This window comes from Phycodurus eques, chromosome 20 (genome assembly GCF_024500275.1).
Source record: "Phycodurus eques isolate BA_2022a chromosome 20, UOR_Pequ_1.1, whole genome shotgun sequence".
Lineage (NCBI taxonomy): Eukaryota > Metazoa > Chordata > Actinopteri > Syngnathiformes > Syngnathidae > Phycodurus > Phycodurus eques.
In genome coordinates this window covers 16,279,878-16,304,901 of record NC_084544.1, presented here as the reverse complement: position 1 = coordinate 16,304,901, position 25,024 = coordinate 16,279,878, and the positions used below count along the sequence as shown (strand labels likewise).

At 41.7% G+C, this 25,024-nt stretch overlaps 1 protein-coding gene across 4 annotated transcripts in view; it reads left to right on the top strand.

Moving 5' to 3' along the window:
* phf14 (PHD finger protein 14) overlaps nt 1–25,024 on the top strand; it is a 159,311-nt gene that overhangs the window by 28,077 nt on the left and 106,210 nt on the right. For 3 of the 4 annotated variants that reach the window (XM_061664633.1, XM_061664635.1, XM_061664636.1), the window contains exons 8-11: nt 4,247–4,393; nt 8,236–8,506; nt 12,132–12,238; nt 16,670–16,765. In XM_061664633.1, the coding sequence (XP_061520617.1) occupies nt 4,247–4,393; nt 8,236–8,506; nt 12,132–12,238; nt 16,670–16,765 (621 nt within the window). The remainder of the gene's footprint in view (nt 1–4,246; nt 4,394–8,235; nt 8,507–12,131; nt 12,239–16,669; nt 16,766–25,024) is intronic. The other variant, XM_061664634.1, reaches the window with a different exon arrangement.

Here is a 25,024-nt window from a genome sequence, read left to right as displayed (position 1 = left end):
CAAACGGGTGCCATTAATACAGGTAACGAGTGGAGGACAGAGGACCCTCTTAAAGAAGAAGTTACAGGTCTGTGAGAGCCAGACATCTTGCTTGTTTGTAGGTGACCAAATACTTATTTTCCACCATAATTTGCTAATAAATTCTTTCAAAATCAGACAATGTGATTTTCTGGGTTTTTTTTTCTTCTCATTTTGTCTCTCATAGGTCTCTCATAGGTGAGGTATCCCTATGATGAAAATTGCAGGCCTCTCTCATCTTTTTTAGCGGGAGAAGTTGTGCAATTGGTGGCTGACTAAATACTTTTTTGCCCCACTATAAACGTTTTTTGTTCCCAGCTGAAGAAATTGGGTGGGATGGTTGTGTTTAAAATGGATTTTGTCACTTTGAGGTTTTAAATTGTGACTTCATACAAATTCGACATACCGGCTTGTTGGGGTTAGTGGGATGGCCGCGTTAATCTCTCTTGAATCCAAAATGTTCCCACAGCGTTTCAGTGGCGTTATGCTTTGGAACTAATTCCATTTATGCCACTCACATTTTTTAAACTGTACAACTACCGACTCGCCGTCAGAAAACTTAGCTTTGAGGACGCTTGCGACGCTAGTGCCCGCATTTGAAAAGCATGCACACGTGCGCTCACACACACAGGCACGCATACGACCAGTCAGATGGAGCGTGGGAGGTTCCCGCCCAGCCCTTCACTATCGCTGATTGGTTTAGAGACCAGATGGATTTCATTTGTCTGCCTAAAGTCACATTTCTTCCTCAAATGGCTGGTCGTACAGGTGGACTCTCTCTCTTTTTGTTTTACCATTCCATTTTGAAATTTGGGCACATATGTGACAATATTAGTCGCACTCTAGAGCCTTACCCTGTCAAAAAAAAAAAAAAAATTAACGGCGGATTTCCAGCACCCCTCCGGAATACTTTAATCCTTAGCATTGCTTCCTCAGACGCAGATTCATCTTAGTTTATGGGTCCCTGCTCATTTTTGTGCATCTCAGACGGGGTGTGCACAGCAACTGAGATCCCTGCCTTGGCATTGGGCTGCCATGAAATTCGTATTTATCTCTTGGATTATCTTTACCATTATGGCCCAAGATTTTAAATCCTAAATTTTTGAAAATAGGACTTCTATCGATATTACAATCAAGGCAGCATATACCGAATCGCTTAATTTGAAAACATTTTCTTTTACACGTGTCTTCACCGTTATTTATCAAATCATATGACAATGACACTATATATAATTGCTGATCATATCTTTTACTATACTGATGGATTGATTTGAGCTCGTTTGATAAATTAAGAATTTACCAAGATGACGCCTACCCTGTGGTCTCCTTGGTAACTCCTTTTTGTGCTTTTCGTTCGTCTTTGGAAACATTAGGTGACTTACTTGCACAACGGAAGACTTGCTAAGCATTAGGGAGACTACTCTGGATTTCCTGTCACCAACTGTCACAAATCCGCAGTTTTTTACCAGTATCACTCACGGGCGAAGAAGCTGCTGTCAATGGCGTATGGAGAAAGCGAAGACGATGCCACAGAGGAAAGCATACCAAAGCGCATGTCAGGCTTCGACAGTGTGGATTCTGAATGCCACTCCCGTCGATTCACCTTGCAAATCTACGCTCTGTACCCAACAAAAAAAGACGAGCTTCATCTTCTCACAAAGACCAGGAAAGACTTTGGACATTCCGCCACCCTCTGCTTCATGGAGGCATGGCTTGGTGAATGCATCCTCGATGGCGCTATACTGCTACCCGGCTTCCAACTCCACCGAGCGGACCGCGACATGAAGCTTACATTAGGGAAAACAAAAGGTAGCGGAATATGCTTCGATATCAATGGAAAATGGTGTACCAACGTCACGGTGCTCAACACACACTGCAGCCCAGACTTGGAGTGTAAATCATATTTCTTGCCGCGCGAGTTTGCTTCGTTCATTCTCGCTGGTATCTCACCGACCAACATCACACCTCTGACTCCATGAACAGGATGTGAGACGTATTTTCAAACAACAAAAGATCAAAAAAGCGGCGGGCCAGGACCCTTTGCCCCCATCCTCCCTCAAAGTCTGTGCGGACCAGCTCGCTCCGGTCTTCACACAGATCTTCAATAGATCTCTGGAACTCTGTGAATTACCACCCTGTTTCAAACGCTCCACTATCATCCCAGTCCCCAAGTAACCTGCAATTTCAGGTATGCATGACTAAAGGCCCGTCGCCCTGATATCTGTGGTCATAAAGTCCTTTGAATGTCTCATGCTGGACCACCTCAAGTGCTTCACAGGACCCCTGCTGGACCCCTTGCAGTTTGCCTACCGAGCAAACAGGTCTGTGGATGACGCAGTCAACATGGGACTGCACCTCATCCTAAAACACCTTGACAATGCAGGGACCTACGCAAGGATCCTGTTCGTGGACTTCAGGATCTGGGTTCAACACCATCATCCCCAAACTCCTCTCCTCCGAGCTCCTTCAGCTCAGCATCTCACCTGCCATCTGCCGGTGGTTTTACAGCTTCCTGACGGGCAAGACAAAGAGGGTGAGGCTGGGGCAATCCACCTCATCCACACGCACCATCAGCACCGTAGCGCCCCAAGGATGTGATCTCGCCGCTGCTCTTCTCCCTCTACAGTAACGACTGCACCTCAATGCACCCGGCTGTCAAACTCCTGAAGTTTACAGTTCTCACCAAAGTCATTGGCCTCATCAAAGACGTTGACTGGTCTGGGTACCGACAGGAAGCGGAGCAGCTGGAGCTTTGGTGCGGGCGACATACCCTGGAGCTGAACATGCTCAAGACTGGAAATTATTGTGGACTTCAGGAAGCATCCTTCGCCACAGCTGCTCCTCGACCTTGTCCAACTGCGCTGTGTCAACCTTTGAGACTTTCAACTTAGCTGGGAATTACAGTCTCTCAGGACCTGAAGTGGGAGACCAACGTCAACTCCATCCTCAAAAAAGCCCAGCAGAGGATGGTAATTCCTGCAATTTCTGAGAATGCACGGCCTGACATAGGAACTGTTGAGGCAGTTCTACACAGCAGTCATTGAATCGGTTCTGTGTTCATCCATCTGGTTTGGTGCTGCTACAAAGGACAAAATCCGACTGCAATGAACAGTCAGGACTGCCGAAAAAATACCCGCCCTACAATATCTTGAGGACTTGCACGCTGCCAGAACTAAGACAAGAGCATGCAAAATCCGCTTGGACCTCCTGTTCCAGCTCTTTCCCTCAGATAGGCGCCATCGAAGAATACAAATCAAAACCAGCAGACAGTCCAACAGCTTTTTCCCTCTTGCCAATAACTTCTTAAACAGTTAACTTACAATGTTATTGTAACATGCTGCCAATGCTGTTGGGACACAACAACATTATTTGTTCACTCACTTTGCATTTCTGTTGTTGACTAATACTGGCCACTCATGTACTTGAGAACTATGTGCACCATTTGCACAATTGTCAGTGTTCCAGATTATTGCACTTTGTCACTTTAAACTGCTCAGATTTCCTGAGGTCTCTGCACATTTGTCACTATGACCGTTATCGCCCTATTTGTCATTTCAAATCTAAATTGCTTGAAGTCACTGCATCATTGGCACAATTGTCACTTTACCAGATTATTGCACTATTAGTCATGTCAAACTGCTCCATATTGCTTGAGAAAACTGCATAATTTGCACAATCGACACTGTACCGGGTTATCATTTTATTAGGTATTTCAAACTGCTCTAAATTGCTTGAGAACTCTGCATCATTTGTACAATTGTCATTGTGTTAGCATTACCACGTGACTGGCAACCCCTCATTGCTAAGTAAGTGACTCTCCGTTGTGTGTTTTTATGTCCTAAAAGTATGTTTTGTCACAATGGCTATCTGCTGTCGTACAAGAGCGGCTCCAACTACCGGAGACAAATTCCTTGTGTGTTTCTGACACACATGGCAAATAAAGATGATTCTGATTCTGAAGAATGTCAAAGTAGCTCTTGCATCCTTGCACTTTTCTATACGCGGCCCTTGGAGGAAAAAGTTATCTTTATATGCTCAAGTCGCATGTTCACCTTTAAAGATTTGTTCAATGGTCCTGTGTATTATTTTTTTGATTCAGAGGTTGATATAGTTTGTTTTTTATGCTTAAAAAAATTGAATCAAATACTGAGTTTAAAATCATATGAAAGATAACATTCCTCCTGTCCCCGTAACATTCAAATTATGTGAATATTTTTTGGTCCTTTAGGATATTGCGGATCCATTTTTTGCCTACTGCAAGCAGCATGCAGATCGCTTTGATAGGAAGTGGAAAAGAAAAAACTACTTGGCTTTGCAGTCTTACTGTAAGGTGTCTCTGCTAGAGAGAGAGAAGCAGCTCACTCCTGAAGCTCAGGTAAAATGCCACATAATTACTGTTATATTCGGTCCTCCAGCAGAAGATATATAACACTACTTGCTTACTCTACTGTACTTTTTATTTATTTATTTAAAGGTGGAGTTTGCAGTCACCCCCCAAATTTTTGTTGTCATATTTGTTAAAACTCTGTGACCTGACAGTAGAAGATTTTTAAAATGATATTTTGAAAAATCATCCTTCTTTGGCCACATCTTATACCTCTAATTCTGTTTTAATTATTATAGTAAAACCTGACAACATGACAAAAACATGACGAGCAGCATGCCAGAGACTGTTACTGCGGAAGTTGTGACCAAAGAATGTGTCATCATTTGCCATGCACGCACATGCACACACAGTCTGTCGCACACAGCAACCTGTCGCAAAGTTAGACTATTATACTTTCTTGGCCGGGTTATTGAACTCTGGTTATCAACAATAGTTAAAAAGAAGTAGTTGGACAGCTCTCAAGACAAATCGGACAAATATGCAACGGTGGAGTCCTGTGCGGATGGCTGCATCACTGAGCTTCGAACACGCACCGCCAACATCACCGTCCTCACCTCAGGTACATTTATCACCTCTCTTGTCTTCTTCTTCTTCTTTTCCTTTCGGCTTGTCCCGGTATGGGTCGCCACAGCGCGTCATCCTTTTCCATGTAAGCCTATCTCCTGCATCCTCCTCTCTTACACCAACTGCCCTCATGTCTTCCCTCACGACATCCATCAACCTTCTCTTTGGTCTTCCTCGAGCTCTCTTGCCTGGCAGCTGCATCCTCATCATTCTTCTACCAATATACTCACTATTTCTCCCCTGGACGTGTCCAAAACATTGAAGTCTGCTCTCTCTAACTTTGTCTCCAAAACATCGAACCTTGGCTATCCCTCTGAGCTCATTTCTAATTTTATCCAACCTGGTCACTCCGAGAGCGAACCTCAACATCTTCATTTCCGCCACCTCCAGCTCTGCTTCATGTCGTCTCTTCATTGCCACTGTCTCTAATCCGTACACCATGGCTGGCCTCACCACTGTTTTATAAACTTTGCCCTTCATCCTAGCAGAGACTCTTCTGTCACATAACACACCTGACACCTTCCTCCACCCGTTCCAACCTGCTTGGACCTGTTTCTTCACTTCCTGACCACACTCACCATTGCTCTGGACGGTTGACCCCAAGTATTTAAAGTCCTCCACCCTTGCTATCTCTTCTCCCTGTAACCTCATTCTTCCCCCACCACCCCTCTCATTCATGTACGTATATTCTGTTTTACTTCGGCTAATCTTTATTCCTCTTCTTTCCAGTGCATGCCTCCATCTTTCTAACTGTTCCTCCAGCTGCTCCCTGCTTTCACTGCAGATCACAATGTCATCTGCAAACATCATGGTCCAGGGGGATTCTAGTCTAACTTCATCTGTCAGCCTATCCATCACCACTGCAAACAGGAAGGGGCTCAGGGCTGATCCCTGATGCAGTCCCACGTCCACCTTAAATTCGTCTGTCACACCTACAGCACACCTCACCGCTGTTCTGCTGCCCTCGTACATGTCCTGTATTTTTCTAACATACTTCTCTGACCCTCCAGACTTCCGCATGCAGTACCACAGTTCCTCTCTGGGTCCTCTGTCATAGGCTTTCTCTAGACCTACAAAGACACAATGTAGCTCCTTCTGACCTTCTCTGTACTTTTCCATCAACATCCTCAAGGCAAATAATGCATCTGTGGTCCTCTTTCTAGGCATGAAACCATACTGTTGCTCGCGAATACTCACTTCTCCCCTGAGTCTAGCCTCCACTACTCTTCCCCATAACTTCATTGTGTGGCTCATCCACTTTATTCCTCTATCGTTCCCACAGCTCTGCACATCACCTTTGTTCTTAAAAATGGGCACCAGTACACTTTTCCTCCATTCCTCAGGCCTCTTCTCACGCACAAGAATTCTATTGAACAAGCTGGTCAAAAACTCCACAGCCACCTCTCCTAGATGCTTCCATACCTCCACAGGAATGTCATCAGGACCGACTGCCTTTCCATTTTTCATCCTCTTTAATGCCTTTCTAATCATTGCCACTGTCTGGCCAGCCTGTATAGATCCTTTTCTCCTTCTTTTGTGTCCAACCTGCCATACATGTCATCATATGCCTCGTTTGGCCTTTGCCACCTCTACCTTTGCCCTACGTCGCATCTCAATGTATTCCTTTCGCCTCTCCTCGGTCCTCTCAGTGTCCCACTTCTTCTTAGCTAACCTTTTTCCTTGTATGATTTCCTGTACTGTGAGGTTGTACCACCAAGTCTCCTTCTCTCCTTTCCTGCCAGAAGATACACCAAGTACCCTCCTGCCTGCCTCTCTGATCACCTTGGCTGCAGTGGTCCAGTCTTCTGGAAGCTCCTCCCATCCACCGAGAGCCTGTCTCACCTCTTCCCGAAAAGCTGCACAATACTCGTCCTGTCTCAGGTTCCACCACATGGTTCTCTTCTCTGCCTTTGTATTCCTAATCTTCCTCCCCACCACCAGAGTCATCTTACACACCACCGTCTTATGCTATGCACTCTCCCCTACCACTACCTTACAGTTGGTAACCTCCTTCATATTACATCGTCTGCACAAGATGTAATCCACCTGCGTGCTTCTACCTCCACTCTTGTCGGTCACCCTATGTTTGTGCCTCTTCTGGGAAACAAAAGTGTTCACTACAGCCATTTGCATCCTTGTTGCAAAGTGTACCACCATCTGTCCCTCCAAGTTCCTTTCCTGGATGCCATACTTACCCATCACTTTTTCATCACCCCTATTTCCTTCACCAACATGTCCATTACAATCTGCACCAATCACGACTCTCTCTCTGTCTGGGATGCTCAGAACTACTTCCTCTAGCTTCTTCGAGAATTTCTCTTTCACCTCGAGGTCACATCCTACCTGTGGGGCATAGCCACTAATAACATTGCACATAACACCCTCAATTTCAAGTTTCATCACTCGATCTGAAACTCTTTTCACCTCCAAGACATTCTTAGCCAACTCTTCTTTTAAAATAACCCCGACTCCATTTCTCTTCCCATCTACACCATGGTAAAATAATTTAAACCCTGCCCCTAAACGTCTAGCCTTACTGCCTTTCCACCTGCTCTCCTGGACACACAATATATAATACCCAACTCCTGAGCTTTTACTTTCATAGTCCCAACATTCAAAGTCCCCACATTCAGTTCTAGGCTCTGTGCTTTCCTCTTCTCTTTCTGCCGAAGAACCCGCTTTCCACCTCCTTCTTCTTCGACCCCCAGTAGCTGAATTTCCAACGGCACCCTGCAACTTGACGGCGCCGGTGGTGGACGTTGTTAACCCGGGCCACGACCGATTCGTTATGGAATTCTTTGGATGAACGCTCATATTTGTTTGGCTAAGTTTTAAGCCGGATGCCCTTCCTGACGCAACCCTCTGCATTTATCCGGGCTTGGGACCGGCCTACAGTTTGCACTGACTTGTGGCCCCCATAGGGCTGCATTATTTATCACCTCTCTTGTACATTCCAAAAAATACAACATCCAACCGTTAACATTTTGTCTTTGGCAATACTCAATAATGAATAAGTCATGCTAGCAATGTAGCAACCTTGGCGTTCCGTGCACGGTAACGTTAGTGAGCTGGGGGTGTTTCTTTGGGCAGAGAAGCGAGGGGGCTGGTGGAGATGTAGTGAAGTGAGGCTATATTCAGATCTAGCAGTTTGAAAACTGCAAACTCCTCCTTTAACCTTAATTTAACCAGTTGAATCAATTAAGAAAAGATTCTTCTTTTCAATGTCGATTTGTTCATTCCTATTCGTAATGCATCTGCACCCATAGGCTCGAATCACGACCCGCCTGCAACAATACCGTGCAAAAGCAGAGCTGTCCAGGAACACCCGACCTCAAGCATGGGTGCCAAGGGAGAAGCTGCCGCGGCCCCTGACCTCTAGTGCTTCAGCCATCAGGAAGTTAATGCGAAAGGCAGAGCTAATGGGAATCAGCACAGACATTTTCCCGGTGGACACATATGACACCAATGCTAGCATGGATGGACGTCGGAAACATAAGCAGCCTGCCCTCACTGCAGACTTTGTCAATTACTACTTAGGTAAGAGTCCCACCGATGTAATTTCTTTTGTCCCTGGTTGGTCCCTGACATTTGAAAATTCATTTTTGCTGGTCACAGTGCTTGCAATGTCCTTCTGACACCCATTCTATTTTGTGATTGTACAAGTTTCAATGAGTGTAGCTAATGTTTAGTGCTTTTGCTCAAGCATACAGTCAGGTCTATTGATATTGGGACACAATTCTCCTCTTTTTGCCTCTAAAAACCATCACAATGGATTGTGAAATGAAGATGCGCTTTGATTGCAGACTTACGGCTTTACTTCGAGGGTATTTACATTCACATTTTTGCACATTCAATTTTACGTTACGTTTTATACTGTATATACTGTAGTTTATTTAGCTTTTATATTGATATTATTTGTACTGTCTTTTGTAGCATCGCGGGCCATTGAGTACTGTAATTCCATCCTTTGTATCTATTACGCATATTGAAGAATTGACAATAAAAGTACCTTGTACATTCAAATCAGGTGAACGTTGTAGGAATTACAAGTTTGTATAGGTTTCCTCACACTATTTAAGGGACCAAAAGTAATGGGACAGGTGGCTGTTCAGCTGTTCCATGGCCAGATGACGTGACTACTGACAAAAGTAACAAGATGAATCCTGAAGTGTTCCAGGCAATATTATCTTCAATATTATCTTCTTTAATATTATATTCAGCCAAATACTTCGGAACTTATTGGATATCGCTTCACAGAGCAGATGACCCAAAGCTTACTGCGAAAGCAACCAGTGTTTTTTAAGGGAAATAAGTGAAATATTATGCAATGGCCAAGTCACTCACCTAACTTGAATACGATTGAGTTTGTATTTCACTTGCTGAAGACAAAGGGAAAAATACATTTCCGGCTCCTAAGTGAGCTGGGCAGCCTCTCCATCCCAAGCCATATAAATAGTATATAAAGTATAACGCATTATGTGTTTTACATCAATACTCAACTATTTTCATAATGTACAACCCCAATTCCAATGAAGTTGGGACGTTGTGTTAAACATAAATAAAAACAGAATACAATGCTTTGCAAATCATGTTCAACCTATATTTCATTGAATACACTACAAATACAAGATATTTTATGTTCAAACTGATACTTCATTGTTTTTAGCAAATAATCATTAACTTAGAATTTTATGGCTGCAACACGTTCCAAAGAAGCTGGGACAGGTGGCAAAAAAGACTGAGAAAGTGGAGGAATGCTCATCAAACACGTGTTTGGAACATCCCACAGGTGAACACGCTGATTGGGAACAGGTGGGTGCCATGATTGGGTAGAAAAGGAGCTTCCCTGAATTGCTCAGCCATTCACAAGATGGGGCGAGGTTCATCTCTTTGTGAACAAGTGTGTGAGAAAATAGTCGAACAGTTTAAGGACAATGTTCCTCAACGTACAATTGCAAAGAAGTTAGGGATTTCATCATCTACGGTCCATAATAGCATCAAAAGGTTCAGAGAATCTGGAGAAATCACTGCATGGAAGCAGCAAGGCCGAAAACCAACATTGAATGCCCGTGTCCTTCGATCTCTCAGGCGGCAATTCCTAAAAAAACGGCACATTGTTTTTGGAAATTGTGGACGTCATGTCTTCCGTGCCAAAGAGGAAAAGAACCATCCGGACTGTTATGGACGCAAAGTTCAAAAGCCAGCATCTGTGATGGTACGGGACTGTGTTACTGCCAATGGCATGGGTAACTTACACATCTGTGAAGGCACCATTAATGCTGAAAGGTACATACAGGTTTTGGAGAAACATATGCTGCCATCCAAGCAACGTCTTTTTCATGGACGCCCCTGCTTATTTTAGCAAGACAAAGCCAAACCACATTCTGCACGTGTTACAACAGCGTGGCTTCAGAGTAAAAGAGTGCGGGTACTCGACTGGCCTGCCTGCAGTCCAAACTTGTCTCCCATTGAAAATGTCTGGCGCATTATCAAATGTAAAATACGACAACGGAGACCCCGGACTGTTGAACAGCTGAAGCTGTACATCAAGCAAGAATGGGAAAGAATTCCACCTACAAAGCTTCAACAATTAGTGTCCTCAGTTCCCAAACGTTTATTGAATGTTGTTAAAAGAAAAGGTGATGTAACACAGTAGTAAACACGACCCTGTCCCAGCTTTTTTGGAACGTGTTGCAGCCATAAAATTCAAAATTAATGATTATTTGCTAGAAACAATACAGTTTATCAGTTTGAACATTACATATCTTGTCTTTGTAGTGTATTCAAATAAATATAGGTTGAACATGATTTGCAAATCATTGTATTCTGTTTTTATTTGTTTTACACAACGTCCCAACTTCATTGGGGTTGTATAATGTGGAACATTGTCATTTGAAAGATGAACTGCTGCTTTTGGCCAATTTGCTGCATGTTTAATCATTTTGCTAATTTTTTTGATTGGCATATTTTAAATGTATGTTGATAGCATATCCTTTGGCATTGACAAAACGGTAACGCTTATGAAAATCAGGTGAGAAATGAGCAAGTTACGACTTAATTTCAAGTCCATGCATTGCCTTCCATGGGTACGTCACCTCTGCCATCATGGCCGCCACGTAGGTACGTCGCTTAGCCAGGCTTCTACAGTGTGCTGGCATGTTTCGTATTCATATAGTGAGGCTAACCGGTACAGAAAATAAATGAATGAATGAAGGAATCTATGTGGACAGCAATTTTGACATGATTACGCCAACATTAACCGTTCGTTGTCGTAATTAAAGAGACGCTACAATTACTATTATTATTATTATTATTGCAATAACTAAGATACATACTGTAAATAGTATTTTTTGATAAATAAAAGGATTTCTTGATTTCTTTTATAACCTCAGTCATATTCACTATTAGAATTGTGATTGGATGGTCTGGGATGTGGATGCGGAACTTCCGCCTTCAACAGATTTCCGCCTTACACCACAGAGCAGACAACTCGTTTTCAGCTTACATCAAAGTGTTATGCATGGAGTCAATGATCATGCAGCGCGAGTCAAAGCACTCCATAGATCCTTCCGTTCGTCCATACCAAGACCGTTCGCACACCGAAAATAAAAACTAAGTCGAGGTATGCTTTGTACGAAAATTTTAGACGTAACCTGAATAAACTGGGTCGTTCTTAACCCGAGGTTCCACTGTACTTCCTAAAGGGTAAATACCTTTTTTTTTTTTTTTTTAACCTCTTAAATTAAAGCTGAAAGTCCATGCTAAGATCACAAAGGTTTAATTGACAAACAGTGGTTGTGGTTATTTGAAGGCAAAAATCACAAACAAATTAAGTCACTGATGTTTAAATACTATTGGACCTAACTGTACTATGACGCAGTGCTTTACTTGCTTGGAGCTTGCTTGACTTCTGTGTTGCTTTTGGAGTCTTTGCTCGATGACCAAATTTGATTCTTTCCGAACAAAAAGTTTTTTTTAACCCCCTTAAATGAATGATTGTGATGCCAGATGAGGCAGAGCTGCCCTACCTGCAAATAACCTTGAAAGCATACAAATTTAGCCAGCAGTATAATGCATAGCTGTCATTGGTAGACAAGTTTGTGATTTGCCTGTACATAGATTGTGATCTTGCTATTGATTTTTTTGTCCCATTGATATTCAGAGCGTAATTTGCGAATGATCCAGATCCAGGACAACATCTCTGAGCAGAAGAGCTTAAAAGACAAGCTGGAGAATGAGCAAGACAAACTTCATGTGGAGTACAACAGGGTGAGCCGACAACCTGAAACAATTTAGTTTATTTTCAATTTAGTCTTTTTCAAATATTTAATCACAATTTAAAGGTCAACCAGAGCTTGTTTGCAGTCACCTTTCCACCAGCAAATATTGTTTTACTTATCAGGATTCTTAGACAGCTTTATAATAGTTGCCCTTAACGAAGTTAAGAGAGCTGCGATCAAATGAGTAGTAGTGTTTCACACGAAGCAGGGGTAAATCAGCATTACAAATGATGAATGTTAACGTGAATGACATCTCTATTGATTAGGTGTTGGTGGACTAGGTGTTTACCGTAGCCCCTTGCGTTGTTGTTCATTTTGGTGGTTATATTCCTTTTAGTCTCTTCACGAGCAGGTGATATGAATGCTCTATAGCAGGGGTGTCAAACTCCTCTTTGTCACGGGCCACATCGTAGTTATGACTTTCCCGGAGGGCCGCTACGACTGTGAACCATATAAACGAAAGATTACCTCATATAATTACATACAGTATACACAAGACATTGATGAATAACCAGTGTTGAAATCAGAAGCCTATAAGAACATGTTTTTCAACTATTACATTTCTTTTCAAAGGGGGATTGATAACAAAAAAATGCTTGCAAATATCTCAATGTTATTGCACCAGAACACAATTAGCAATTTTGATTTGCTTTCGGGGGCCACATAAAATGATGTGGCGGGCCGGATCTGGCCCCCGGGCCACCAGTTTGATATCTATGCTCTCTAGGGTTTCAGGGCCACTCCCAAATCTACTCCTGAGCCCTTCCTTTTTGTTCCGGGCTAAGGGGAAGGGGTAAATGGCCCGAGGAATTGGGATGACACATCGTCACCCCTCACGCCCTGCTGGCTGAGTCGGAGGCAGACGCGACAATTGTTTGCACAAGATGCCGTCTTGTGTGAAATGAATGTTTGTATTATTAGAATTGTTTTGTTTTTTATTTTATTGAAATGTGTCGGTGCAGTTTCTAAAGGTCACTGGTATTTTTAAATTATCAGAAATGTTTCCTAGCGACAGCCCCAAATAAGAACTGCTCTAGAGGAGATCTGCATGGAGGAATGGGACAAAATACCAACAACAGTGTGTGAAAACCTTACAGAAAACGACCTCTGTCATTGTCATTGATTTTGTCTGTCAGAGGTGAGGTATACCTAGGATGAAAATCCTAGGCCTCTCTCATCTTTTTGAGTGGGAGAACTTGCACAATTGGTGGCAAACTAAATACATTTTTTGCCCCACTACGCACGGAGACACACACAAACAAACATACACAGTGGGGCAAAAAAAGTATTTAGAGTTAGCCACCAATTGTGCAAGTTCTCCCACTTTAAAATAAATAAATAAATAAATAATTATATATATATATATATATATATATATATATATATATATAATATATATGTACAGTGGGTACGGAAAGTATTCAGACCCCCTTAAAATGTTCACTGTTATAGTGCAACCATTTACTAAAATCATTTAAGTTCATTTTTTCCCTCAATGTACACACAGCACACCATATTGACAGAAAAAAAACAGAATTGTTGAAATTTTTGCAAATTTATTAAAAAAGCAAAACTGAAATATCACACAGCCATAAGTTCATTCAGACCCTTTGCTGTGACACTCATATATTGGACTCGGGTGCTGTCCATTTCTTCTGATCATCCTTGAGATGGTTCTACACCTTCATTGGAGTCCATCTGAAAATCTCACGATACACGGCCCCATTCATTCTTTCCTTCACACGGATCAGTCGTCCTGGTCCCTTTGCAGAAAAACAGCCCCAAAGCATGATGGTTCCACCCCATGCTTCACAGTAGGTATGGTGTTCTTTAGATGCAACTCAGCATTCTTTCCCTCCAAGCACGACAAGTTGAGTTTTTACTAAAATGTTCTATTTTGGTTTAATCTGACCATATGACATTATCCCAGTACTCATCTGAATCATCCAAATGCTCTCTAGCAAACTTCAGACGGGCCTGGATATGTACTGGTTTAGGCAGGGGGACACGTCTGGCACTGCAGGATTTGAGTCCCTGTTGGCGTAGCTTGTTACTGATGGTAGCCTTTGTTACTTTGGTCCCAGCTCTCTGCAGGTCATTCACTAGGTCCCCCCCGTGTGGTGCTGGGATTTTTGCTCACCGTTCTTGTCATCATTTTGACCCCATGGGGGAGATCTGGCGTGGAGCCCCAGATCGAGGGAGATTATCAGTGGTCTTGTATGTCTTCCATTTTCTAATAATTGCTCCCACAGTGGATTTCTTCACACCAAACTGCTTACCTATTGCAGATTCATTCTTCCCAGCCTGGTGCAGGTCTACAATTTAGTTTCTGGTGTCCTTGGACAGCTCTTTGGTCTTGGCATTAGTGGAGTTTGGAGTGCAACTGTTTGAGGTTGTAGACGGCTGTCTTTTATACTGATAAGTTCAAACAGGTCCCATTAATACAGGTAACGAGTGGAGGACAGAGGAGCCTCTTAAAGAAGTTGTTACAGGTCTGTGAGAGCCAGAAATCTTGCTAGCTTGTAAGTGACCAAATACTTACTTTCCACCATAATTTTCCAATAAAGTCTTTTAAAAAGCAGACAATCAGGGATTTTCTGGATTTAGTTTTTTTCCTCATTTTGTCTCTCATAAGTGAGGTATAACTGATGAAAATTCCAGGCCTCTCTCATCTTTTTAAGTGGAAGAACTTGCACAATTGGTGGCTGACTAAATACTTTTTTGCCCCACTGTATGTGTGTGTGTATATATATATATATATATATATATATATATATATATATATATGTATATGTGTATGTATATATATATATATATATATATATATATATATAATATATATATAAAACTAATATATATATACATATATATGTATATATATATATATATATATATATATATATATATGTATATGTATATATGTATATGTATATATGTACGACTCAGTCACATATTCCGATACTTTTGCCCACATGAAAAATGGGTGGGTTAAAAAAAAGTGCCTCTAATTGGGTGTCAGATCCAGATGTACACCACTCAAAACATTTGAGATATTCGGCTTTCTGTTCAACTGTCAGGCTGAAACCTAAAATCCACCGTTACCTTTTTAGGTGAACTCAATTTGACCTTCTCTAAACTTTTGAATGCAGATCCACGCACAAGTGTTCAACGTTGCAGCGCTTTTTCCATAACTTGCTGTTCTCTAACGTAGTAGTAGAAGGATAGTCCAGAGGGAAGTGGCCACTGAGCTTAGAGTGTCACAGTGTGTCATCAGCAGGTTGCAACAGAAATACAGAGGGACTGATAGAGTCACAAAAAGACATAGAAGTGGACATCTTTGGAAATGCTGTTCATGGGTCAAACTACTGTTGTGAGGTTTTCAAGTCGGCGACTTGTTCGCGAACAGCACATTCATAAAGTACTGAATCATTCAACAGATGGAAATATGTACTCAAAGGTTTTGAAAAGGTCAAATTAAGTTAAACTGTAACGATTATTGTGGATTTTAGGTTCATCCTGTAATTTCACCTAAAGGCCAAATATCTAGAACTTTTTTTTGAGTCGTGTAAGACCTGGAAATAAAAGTTGAGATGTTGCTCATATTTGTGCAAAGCCAAATATTTTCCGTCGATAGCAAAAATAAAGGAATTGACCTCACTTGAAATATATTCAGATGGGAGTTTATATCATATCATAAAATTGGGATCAAATATTTTGATTTGTCATTCTCATGCATCTGAGTTGATCAGAAACGGCCCGTCAAAGTGGTAGTTGTAGAAAAACTGTGCACAGAGTTTTTGTTGTAGTACTGTCAATAGACGAGAAAATTTGAAAGCTAAAGTCGGGCATAGCTTAAGTCAAATCAGGATGTGCACTCAACCAGACACACTCTTTGAGAAATTTGGGGGATTCCAGTGGACCAACCAGTGAATAGGGACCAAGCCTGACCGCGAATAGCAAACATCTGCCAATAATTGTTCTTCAATTCTTAGAATTACCATGAAAACGATGAAAAACCTGAATAAAAGCGGTTCCCGCAAACAAGGGGGGATAGGTTCCAAAAAATAATGGGCGAATACAGTAGGTGAATTTGCGAATGCCCAAAAATGGTTTTCTTTGTTAGAAGAGCAAAGCCTTTTTGAAGATGAATTACGAATGGGAGTGGAGACAAAGAACATGCAACATGTGATTTCAATGTTGAACTTAGCTGCCATTCTAATAAGTTGACTGCATATCAGTCAAAATCAGGATCATTGTTGTTTTGCATTGAGCACTATATATTTAACAATTAGAAGTGGATACAACCGGTACAGCACTGACAAAACTTGTGAACTGTAATGACAACAATTGCAGTAATAAATTGTATGTGGAGCAGGACTGATCTCATGTTTTCTCCTGTGTCATGCATGAATGCATGAAGCTCTGTGAATCTCTAGAGGAGCTGTTAAATGTCAATGGAGATCTGCGAAGTGAAGGCCAGGCTATGTGGACTCTGCTTGGGGACATCCTAGGCCAGGTACCACTACCACCGTTTCACACATATCATTTTCTTAATCCATTTCCTTTTCCATTGACTTAGGAATGAATGTTTTTATAGTAGTAGTATATTCATGCATTCATTTATTAATCGTCTGCTTGACCTAACATTTGTGTAGTTCGACCGAGCAACTGGTGGTCATGCATGCCTCTCCATTTCTATAGCAACCGATTGCAAACAAGGATTGTGTTCGGTTTGCAAAATATGATGTTTTCCAAATAACCAAGGTATTCTTGCAGTGTTTGCACGCAGTACGTCATACTCACGATTGAAGGAGTCATTGGGAGCCAAACCCCCACAAAGCAGGGATGTCCCGATGCAACCTTTTACCGATACAGATATTGCAGCCTTGAGTTTTGGCTGACACCAATATCAGCGATACTTATTTTATAGTATGGAATGTTAGAAAAGGCTGGATCAAGTCATATTACTCAAACCGAGAACAATAATCTGCAACAGTAGGCATGAAAAAAACGGACCCATTTATTATTAACCAATGGGTTACATAAAGTAACTTTAAACATTGGAATGTATTACAATTGAATAAAACAAATAAAAAATAGATTAGAAAATCCTGAAAAATGCCTCACAGTTCTGAGGACTGTGGGGTTCAAATCTGTGTGGAGTTTGCATGTTCTCCCCGTGCCTGCGTGGCTTTTCTCCGGGAACTCCGGTTTCCTCCAACATCCCAAAAACATGCATGCTCGGTTAATTGAAAACTCTAAATTGCCCGTAGTTGTGAATGTGAGTGCGAATGGTTGTTTGTTTATGTGTCCTGCGATTGGCTGGCAACCAGTTCAGGTTGCCCCGCCTCTTGCCCGAAGATAGCTGGGATAGGCTCCAGCACGCCGGCGACCCGGAAAAATGGATGGATGGATGGAATCCTGAAAAATAACTTCAACATAACCACTGCTTAACTTAAACATAAGCATATTCTACATTTGAATAGATAAAATACAAATAAATTAGAAAACCATGACAAATAACCTCAATAAGTAATAAATACAAATGATGCTTTTGAATTGCAAAATAACAATTCGAGTTCAATTCAGTTATTTGTTTTACTGTAGTATGTTGTGGGAGCTGCATTTGCTCTCTCTACATGTGCGGCAATGCATCTGGGATATATAGTAGTGATATTTGCGGTTCCTGCTGTGCATATCTTGACCCCTGAGGGGCAGTGTGGTGCACGCAATAAGATACACACTTGCAGTAACAAAGGAAGTCGAAGTCACTATCGAATATTGTTACTATAACTTGTTTTTCACAGCCTGAGAGTATTGTGAAATTGCCTTTTTGTGTTTAAACACCGTTTGTGTACCAATATTCAATATTTTAAGAGCTACAGTATAAGTTTGATACTTTGATACTAATTTTCGTTAGCTCATCAACGGTGTTATTCATTCATTGTGCGTTAGCGTTGAGCTAGCGATTTTTGTGTACAAAAACAAAGAAACGAAGGTGGAATTCTTTTATGTGAGTGTAGTTTTACAGTGAACTTAAAGTGGCGTGTCAAACGACTTTAAGCAAGCAACATTCACTCTTACTCGTTATTGTGATCATGTGGCCTCTGCATGCCATCCGGGCGCTGCTGGCCAAAAGTGCTGGAGCGGCGCATGGAGTGGACTACTTGTATAGGACTGGTCAAATCTGACATTTTAGACCCAGCCCGATCAGATGTATTTTTTTTTTCTTTGTTTTTTTTCCTTTCTGACATCGGAACAACATCTCATCTCAAATTTCGGATCGAGACACCTCTGACACAAAGCACATCTGAGACATAATATTTTGTTTGTAATTCATGGTGAAAATTCATTATTTTGCTGACAATATTTAGATTTTCCATGTAAAAAGTCTTCTGCAGGGTCTTGTGCTTTGGAACCAGAGGGTCTAATCTTGCATGTCTGCATGTGTATGATCTGGTTCTCTCTGTGGGGTGCAACACAAAATTTACAACATAGTTTAAATTGAATTTTCCCAAAAGAGATTAAAATCTGTATAAAAAAGGTCATTTGTAATGTTAATGATGTTCTGTGTATAAGACACAGTTTTCACTCATGAACGACAACATTGGCGGCACTTGATCACAAAGCCTACACTTCGCGTCATTAGGGTTTGTGGGTCTGGGACAGAAACATTTGAAATGGTAAAACTCCAAATGTCAATTTCAATGTCAATCACGGGGCCAACGGGAAAACCTAAAGAGATGGAGAGGGAATTTGTTGTCTGCAATCAGATGAAACCGTATACACTACTCTACTATACTAACTTCAACTACCGGTATATACAGTATTTACATGCTCTCTTGTGAGCTGTGCATCGTTCTGTCATGCTTTTGCACAGTGATAAATCTTGTGTGTGGGCGTGCGCACACGTACGTGCACATGCAAACTATTGCAGCGACCCACAAAGCTGAAGCCCGAATCCTGTTCATACGTAATAACACCTTTACAATCGACCTGAATAAAAAGTGTATTGTTTTGCAACCCTTATACCATTTACTGTTCGCTATGGTGACAATAGCAGCACATGATCACTAGACCCACAGGAAGTGAAAATAGGAAAACAAAAATAAAGTTTGCCTTTTCTAATTAGATTTTTATAAGGGGTCGGGTTGCGGGGGCAGCAGCCTAAGTACTGAAGCCCAGACACTTCCCTCTCCCTAGCCATGTCATTCAGACTTTCTAGAGGGAATTTCAAGGTGGGGTGGCCCGGTGCATGATTGGTTAGCACATCCGCCTCACAGTTCTGATATCTCGGGTTCCAATCCGGTCCTTCCTGTGTGGAGTTTGCCTGTTCTCCCCATGCCTGCGTGGGTTTTCTTCAGATGCTCCGTTTTCCTCCCACATTCCAAGAACATGCACGGTAAGTTAATTGAAGACTATAAATTGTCTGCAGGTGTGAATGTGAATGCAATGGTTGTTTATATGTCATCTACGATTGGCTGATGACTAGTTCACGGTGAACCCCGTCTCTCGCCCAAAGTCAGCTGCCATAAGCGCCAACACATCCGCAATCCTAGTGAGGATAAGCGGTTCAGAGAATGGATGGATACATGAAGGTATATCGAGGCCAGCCAGGAGACAGTTTCTCCAGCGTGTCTTGCGTCTTCCCCGGGGCCTCCTCCCAGTGGGACACACCCAGGACACCTAACCAGGGAGGCATCCTAACTAGATCCCCAGACTGAAGGGGCAGTGGCTCGAGTCTGATCCCCTCTGGGATGACCAAGCTTCTCACCCTATCTCTAGGGAAGAGCCTTGACACCCTGCGGAGGAACGTCATTTTGGCTGCTTGATTCTATGATATTTCCTTTTGGTCGCAATTTACAGCTCATTACCATAGCTGAGACCGGGAACACAGATCCTTAGGTCAATTGTGACACGACGGACCGATGCAAAGTCCATATACTGCAAACCCTTCACCAATATGCCTGTCGATCTCGCACTCCATTCTTCCTTCACTAATGAAGAAGACCCCAAGATAGTTGAACTCCTCCACTTGGGGTAGGATCTCAGAGAGGGCGCTCCACCCTTTTCCGACTGAGTACGATGCCCTCAGAGTTGCTGATTCTCGTCCCGACAGCATTACACTCGGCTGTGAACTGCTCTCGCGAGCCTTTAAGATCGACAGACCCACATCATCGGCAAAAAGCAGAGATGCAATACTGAGCCCACCAAACCGGACCCTCTCAACGCCTCGGCTGTCTCTGTAAATTCTGTCCATACGGATGATGAACAGAATCGGTGACAAAGGAGAATCGGTGACAAAGGGAAGGTCAACCTTCACTGGAAACAAATCCAATTTACTGCCGGCAATGCGGATTAAACTCTGACACCAGTCATACATTGACTAATTAGCCTGTATCAGTGGTCTGGTACCCCACTCCTGTAGAACCCCCCACAGGACTTCCCTGAGGGACACGGTTAAAATGCCTTGTCTTAGTTTACAAAGCACATGTAGACTGTTTGGGTGACAGGGTTCCTAAGCAAGTACGAAAAGTATAGAATTGGATTTCATAACTGTTCAGCTCTGGAAAAGTATGGAAAATAGGTGGATTGGATGGAAAAATATACGTTTTCAAGACTGTTACACCAGCTCCGTTTTCTAAAACACAAAATTATGAATACCTAAAATATATATATATATATATATATATATACACACACACACAGTAGATTGAGCCATGTTTTTTTTTTAAGGCGCTGAGAAGCACAGCTACAATGTTTGTTTGTTGTTGTAGAGCACACAGTATTATACCATGGTCTTGGTGAATACTCAATTCTGATTGGCTCCGAAAATGTACACTATCAGCTGATAATGTACACACTCTGAACGTCTCAAGTAGTTCCTGTCAAAAAATCATTGCAGCGTTCCAAATTCATGTGCAGCAACCTTAGCGTTTATATCAGGGATGGGCAACTTAAATGATGGCCACATTTATTTTGGTAGTGCTGCTAGGGGGCCACAATGGAACGCAATTTTCTTGGTCGAGTTTTCTCTTACCGCAGCGCTTCGCCATTGCGTCATAATGGTCAATTTGTTTTTCTTCCTAAAATTAATAAAGGGGCCACTCTGAGTGTGGGCGCCGGCCATGTTTCCTCTACCACGTTTACGATAAAATAACCTTTTTTTTTTTTTTTTATTTGTTCCCCCCAAAAATTTGTTGAGGGGCCACTCCAGGCAGCAAACCTGATTATTATTATTATTATTATTATTATTATTATTATTATTATTAGATTATATGAGCAGCCAGACACAGTCAGAATTTCTGATAAGTAAACATGTAGTACTCTGAGGACAGAAATGAGCTAATTTAAAACAAAAAAAAGCTGTGCTCTGAGTTTATCTGGGTTTGGTCTTCATTTGCATGAGGGACCTAAATTAATGATATGCCCCAAAATTTACCTAAAAAATCAGGGAAAACCTTGAAACCAGCTATTCATATTTTCATATGCTCATTTCGCATTTGATTTGACATTTTGAATATTTATTTTACAATGTCTGCTTGGGGTTGAATGTATTTGTCGACCAATTGACGCGTGGACTTTGCCGCTGCGCAATGACAGTTTTAGCTTGTGATCGACCTTCTGTGATTTGGACACGGACGCCTGGCTGAAATCAGCAGTTGACGTAGCGAATTACCTGCGGTGCTTCAAGCGTGTGGCAGTATTTGACTAAAAAATGAAACTGATAAGCAAGGTCACTTGCAAATTATGGAAGTCTTTCCTGACATATAAGAAAAGCACAAGAGCTGTCTGTTTGCACGCCCGTCTGAAAAGGCTAATGCTAACGCTAGCTGACGAGCTGTGAAAGTTTACCACCAAACACCCTCTCGTAACAGTAAAAAGACAATTTGCTGTAGCGTCAGCTTACACAATGACACAGAGGCAACCCATGGTTGATGAATAACCTCTTTATTGTCAAAATGAATGGTAAATGTGTCACAGAAACCATCCAACTGCCGTTTTGCCGGCTGTTAGTGTTGTTTAGTTCGCGAACGTTTCATTCAGAAGAACAAGTAATTGCTCCCCTTGTTAAATCTTGAGTTAAATGATTTACCACAGTTTTTAGAAATCAACAAATCACTTAGTAGTACATATCAGACACAGTGAGATAGGCTTCACGATCTCAAAAAGATATGCATCATGCCACGGTCATTCATGAAAAGCTTACAAAGCCATTTCCAAAGCTTTGGGACTCAAATGAACTACGATCAGAGCCAGTATCCAGAAAGAGAGAAAACTTGGGCCCTGCGATTGGTTACAGAGACCACATGAGGATCTGTCCCTAAGATCAGCTGGGATAGGCTCAAGCTCAGCTGCGACCCGCATGAGGATAGGTGGTATTGAAAATGGAAGGATAGAGGGATAAAACTGGGAACAGAGATGAACCTCCCCGGTAGTGGTCAGCCAACCACTCTTGAGTGCAACAACGGCTCATCCAGGTCTCAAACAAACCCAGAATGACATACAAAGAACTGCAGGCTTCACTGGCCTCAGTTAAGGTTTGTGTTTATGACTCAACCATAAGAAAGGACGCTGGGTAAGAATAGCTTCCATGGCAGAGTTTCAAAGCGGGGAAAAAAAAACAAAAAAAAACAAGAGCACAAATGCTCGTCTCACATTTGCCAAGCAACAACTTTATGATCCCTCAGACATTCTGAGAAATAATCTCCAAATGAAAGTTAACCTTTTTGGAAGGTGTGCGGCCCATTAAATCTGGTGTGAAAAGAACACAGCATTTGATATTAGATCATATCATCAGTCAAACATGGTAATGTGGCCATCAGTTCTTCCGCTTAAGATCAAGTGCTATTGGGTTATGCAGCAGGACAACGACCCGAGTCTACCTCTGAATGGCAAAATAAAAATGAATAATAATTAAGGTTTTGGAGTCGTCAAGTCAAAATCGAATTAAGATGCTGTTTTGTGATCTTAGATATGCAGTTCATGCTTAAATGCTTGAAAACCCTCCAATAACCCTCCGAATATTTCTACTAATTAGTCTAAAACGCTTCATTTCAGTGATTGCTGCCATTGGTGACACAACCAGTTATTAGGTTGATTAGGTTGGCAATTACACTACTCTTTTCAGGGCTAGTTTATTTTCCCATTTATTAATAAATAAAATCAACATTTACAAATTGCATTTTATATCTACTGTACTGGGTTATCTTTGTGAGATATTATATACACTGGCGTGAAAAGTTTTTTTCCTCTTTATTATGTTTTTGCTTAGTTTCCTCACTCTATTATTTAAGATCATCAAACAAATGTAAGTATCAGAAAAGCAGCACTTTACGTTGAACCCAATTCAACGTAAAGTGCCGTTTTTAAATGGTGATTTTACTTATTCAGGGAAAAAAAATAATAATTCAAATCTACCTGTCCCTGTGTGAAAAAGTAATTCCCCCCCTTGTTAAATCATTAATTAACTGTGGCTAATCACATTTTTGGAAAGCCAACTTCATTTTCACTGAACACACTCAAGGCTCATTACCTCCAGACCTGTTAAATCAAGAAATCACTTAGATCCTGCAACAAAATGCCACGATCCAAAGAAATTCAAGAACAGATGAACAACACGTATCTGGATTGAATCGTTTGATTCATGGTTCAGTACGCACTAAATGACAATTTGTCATTTTCTGCCAACTGCATCAACATCTGATGAGGAGGACAGATCCACTATGTTGCTCCTCTCCCATTCATTCCGACCAAGGAAGGGTGCGTTCGGAAATTCACAGACACCCTAACTCTACTCTCAAAATGTGCTGTCCCGAGAACATTTCCAAACGTACCCCAAGCTGCTGAGACCGAAGCTAACTCGCCGTTGAAACATGGCTAGTTCCATAGACCCTCCTGATATCGAAAATCCTCCACCATCCTTCAAATATGGCTGTAACGTATATTGGTTTAGGATAAAACGCAATAAATTTAGGTTCCTTCCTGTTTAGCTTGGTTTTTACGTTTAACGTTATAATCAAACTATTTCTGTCCTGGAAGGAGGCACCACGTCTCTTTTTAGATGTGTAAAATTTAGGAAAAGGGATGAAAAACCATGATCAGTCTCTGATCTCCTACACGGATAAAATATGAGTTCGAGATTACTGAGGTTTCACTATTGAACAAAAGCATACACAAAAAAAACAAACTGGGAGTGGAATTTTATAAAACATTTAATTAAATCCAGAAGAGGAACTATGGGGTAACATACAGAGGGACTCTACCACAAAAAGAAAATAACAGTAATGATAAATGAAAGAAAAATAGGCATACAAAAAGGGAAATAGGACATCGTGGGTTGCTGGGCTAAAAATCAGCATGAATAACCTATTCATAGCGTGTTGAGCTAGTACAAAGTTGGAACTTCTGTGAAGCTGGCTTTTCCCCCCAAAATTAGTAGGCACTAATTTTGTACATTCTGGCAACGACTGCCATGTTCTACTCACGAACGTAGATGAGTTGGTCTTTGGGGATGGTCTTTCTCAGTTGTCCTGGGAGGCACAAAGGCAGCTTTAGTTGAAGAAGATGTCCAAAAGGTAAAAACAAAAACAGGCGGAAAAAGAAAAAGGGAAGTTGTTCTTCACGCGACTGTGGGAGAATGTGACCCTTTCTCTTCCTGCCTTTTCAGGGACCCGCTGGCAACTTCCGAGAGCTCACCCTTGGCTGGAAGCGTACCTGTTATTTTTAGTAGCAACTGCTCTGATTGCCTAGCGGTGACCTACGTTAGCCGGGA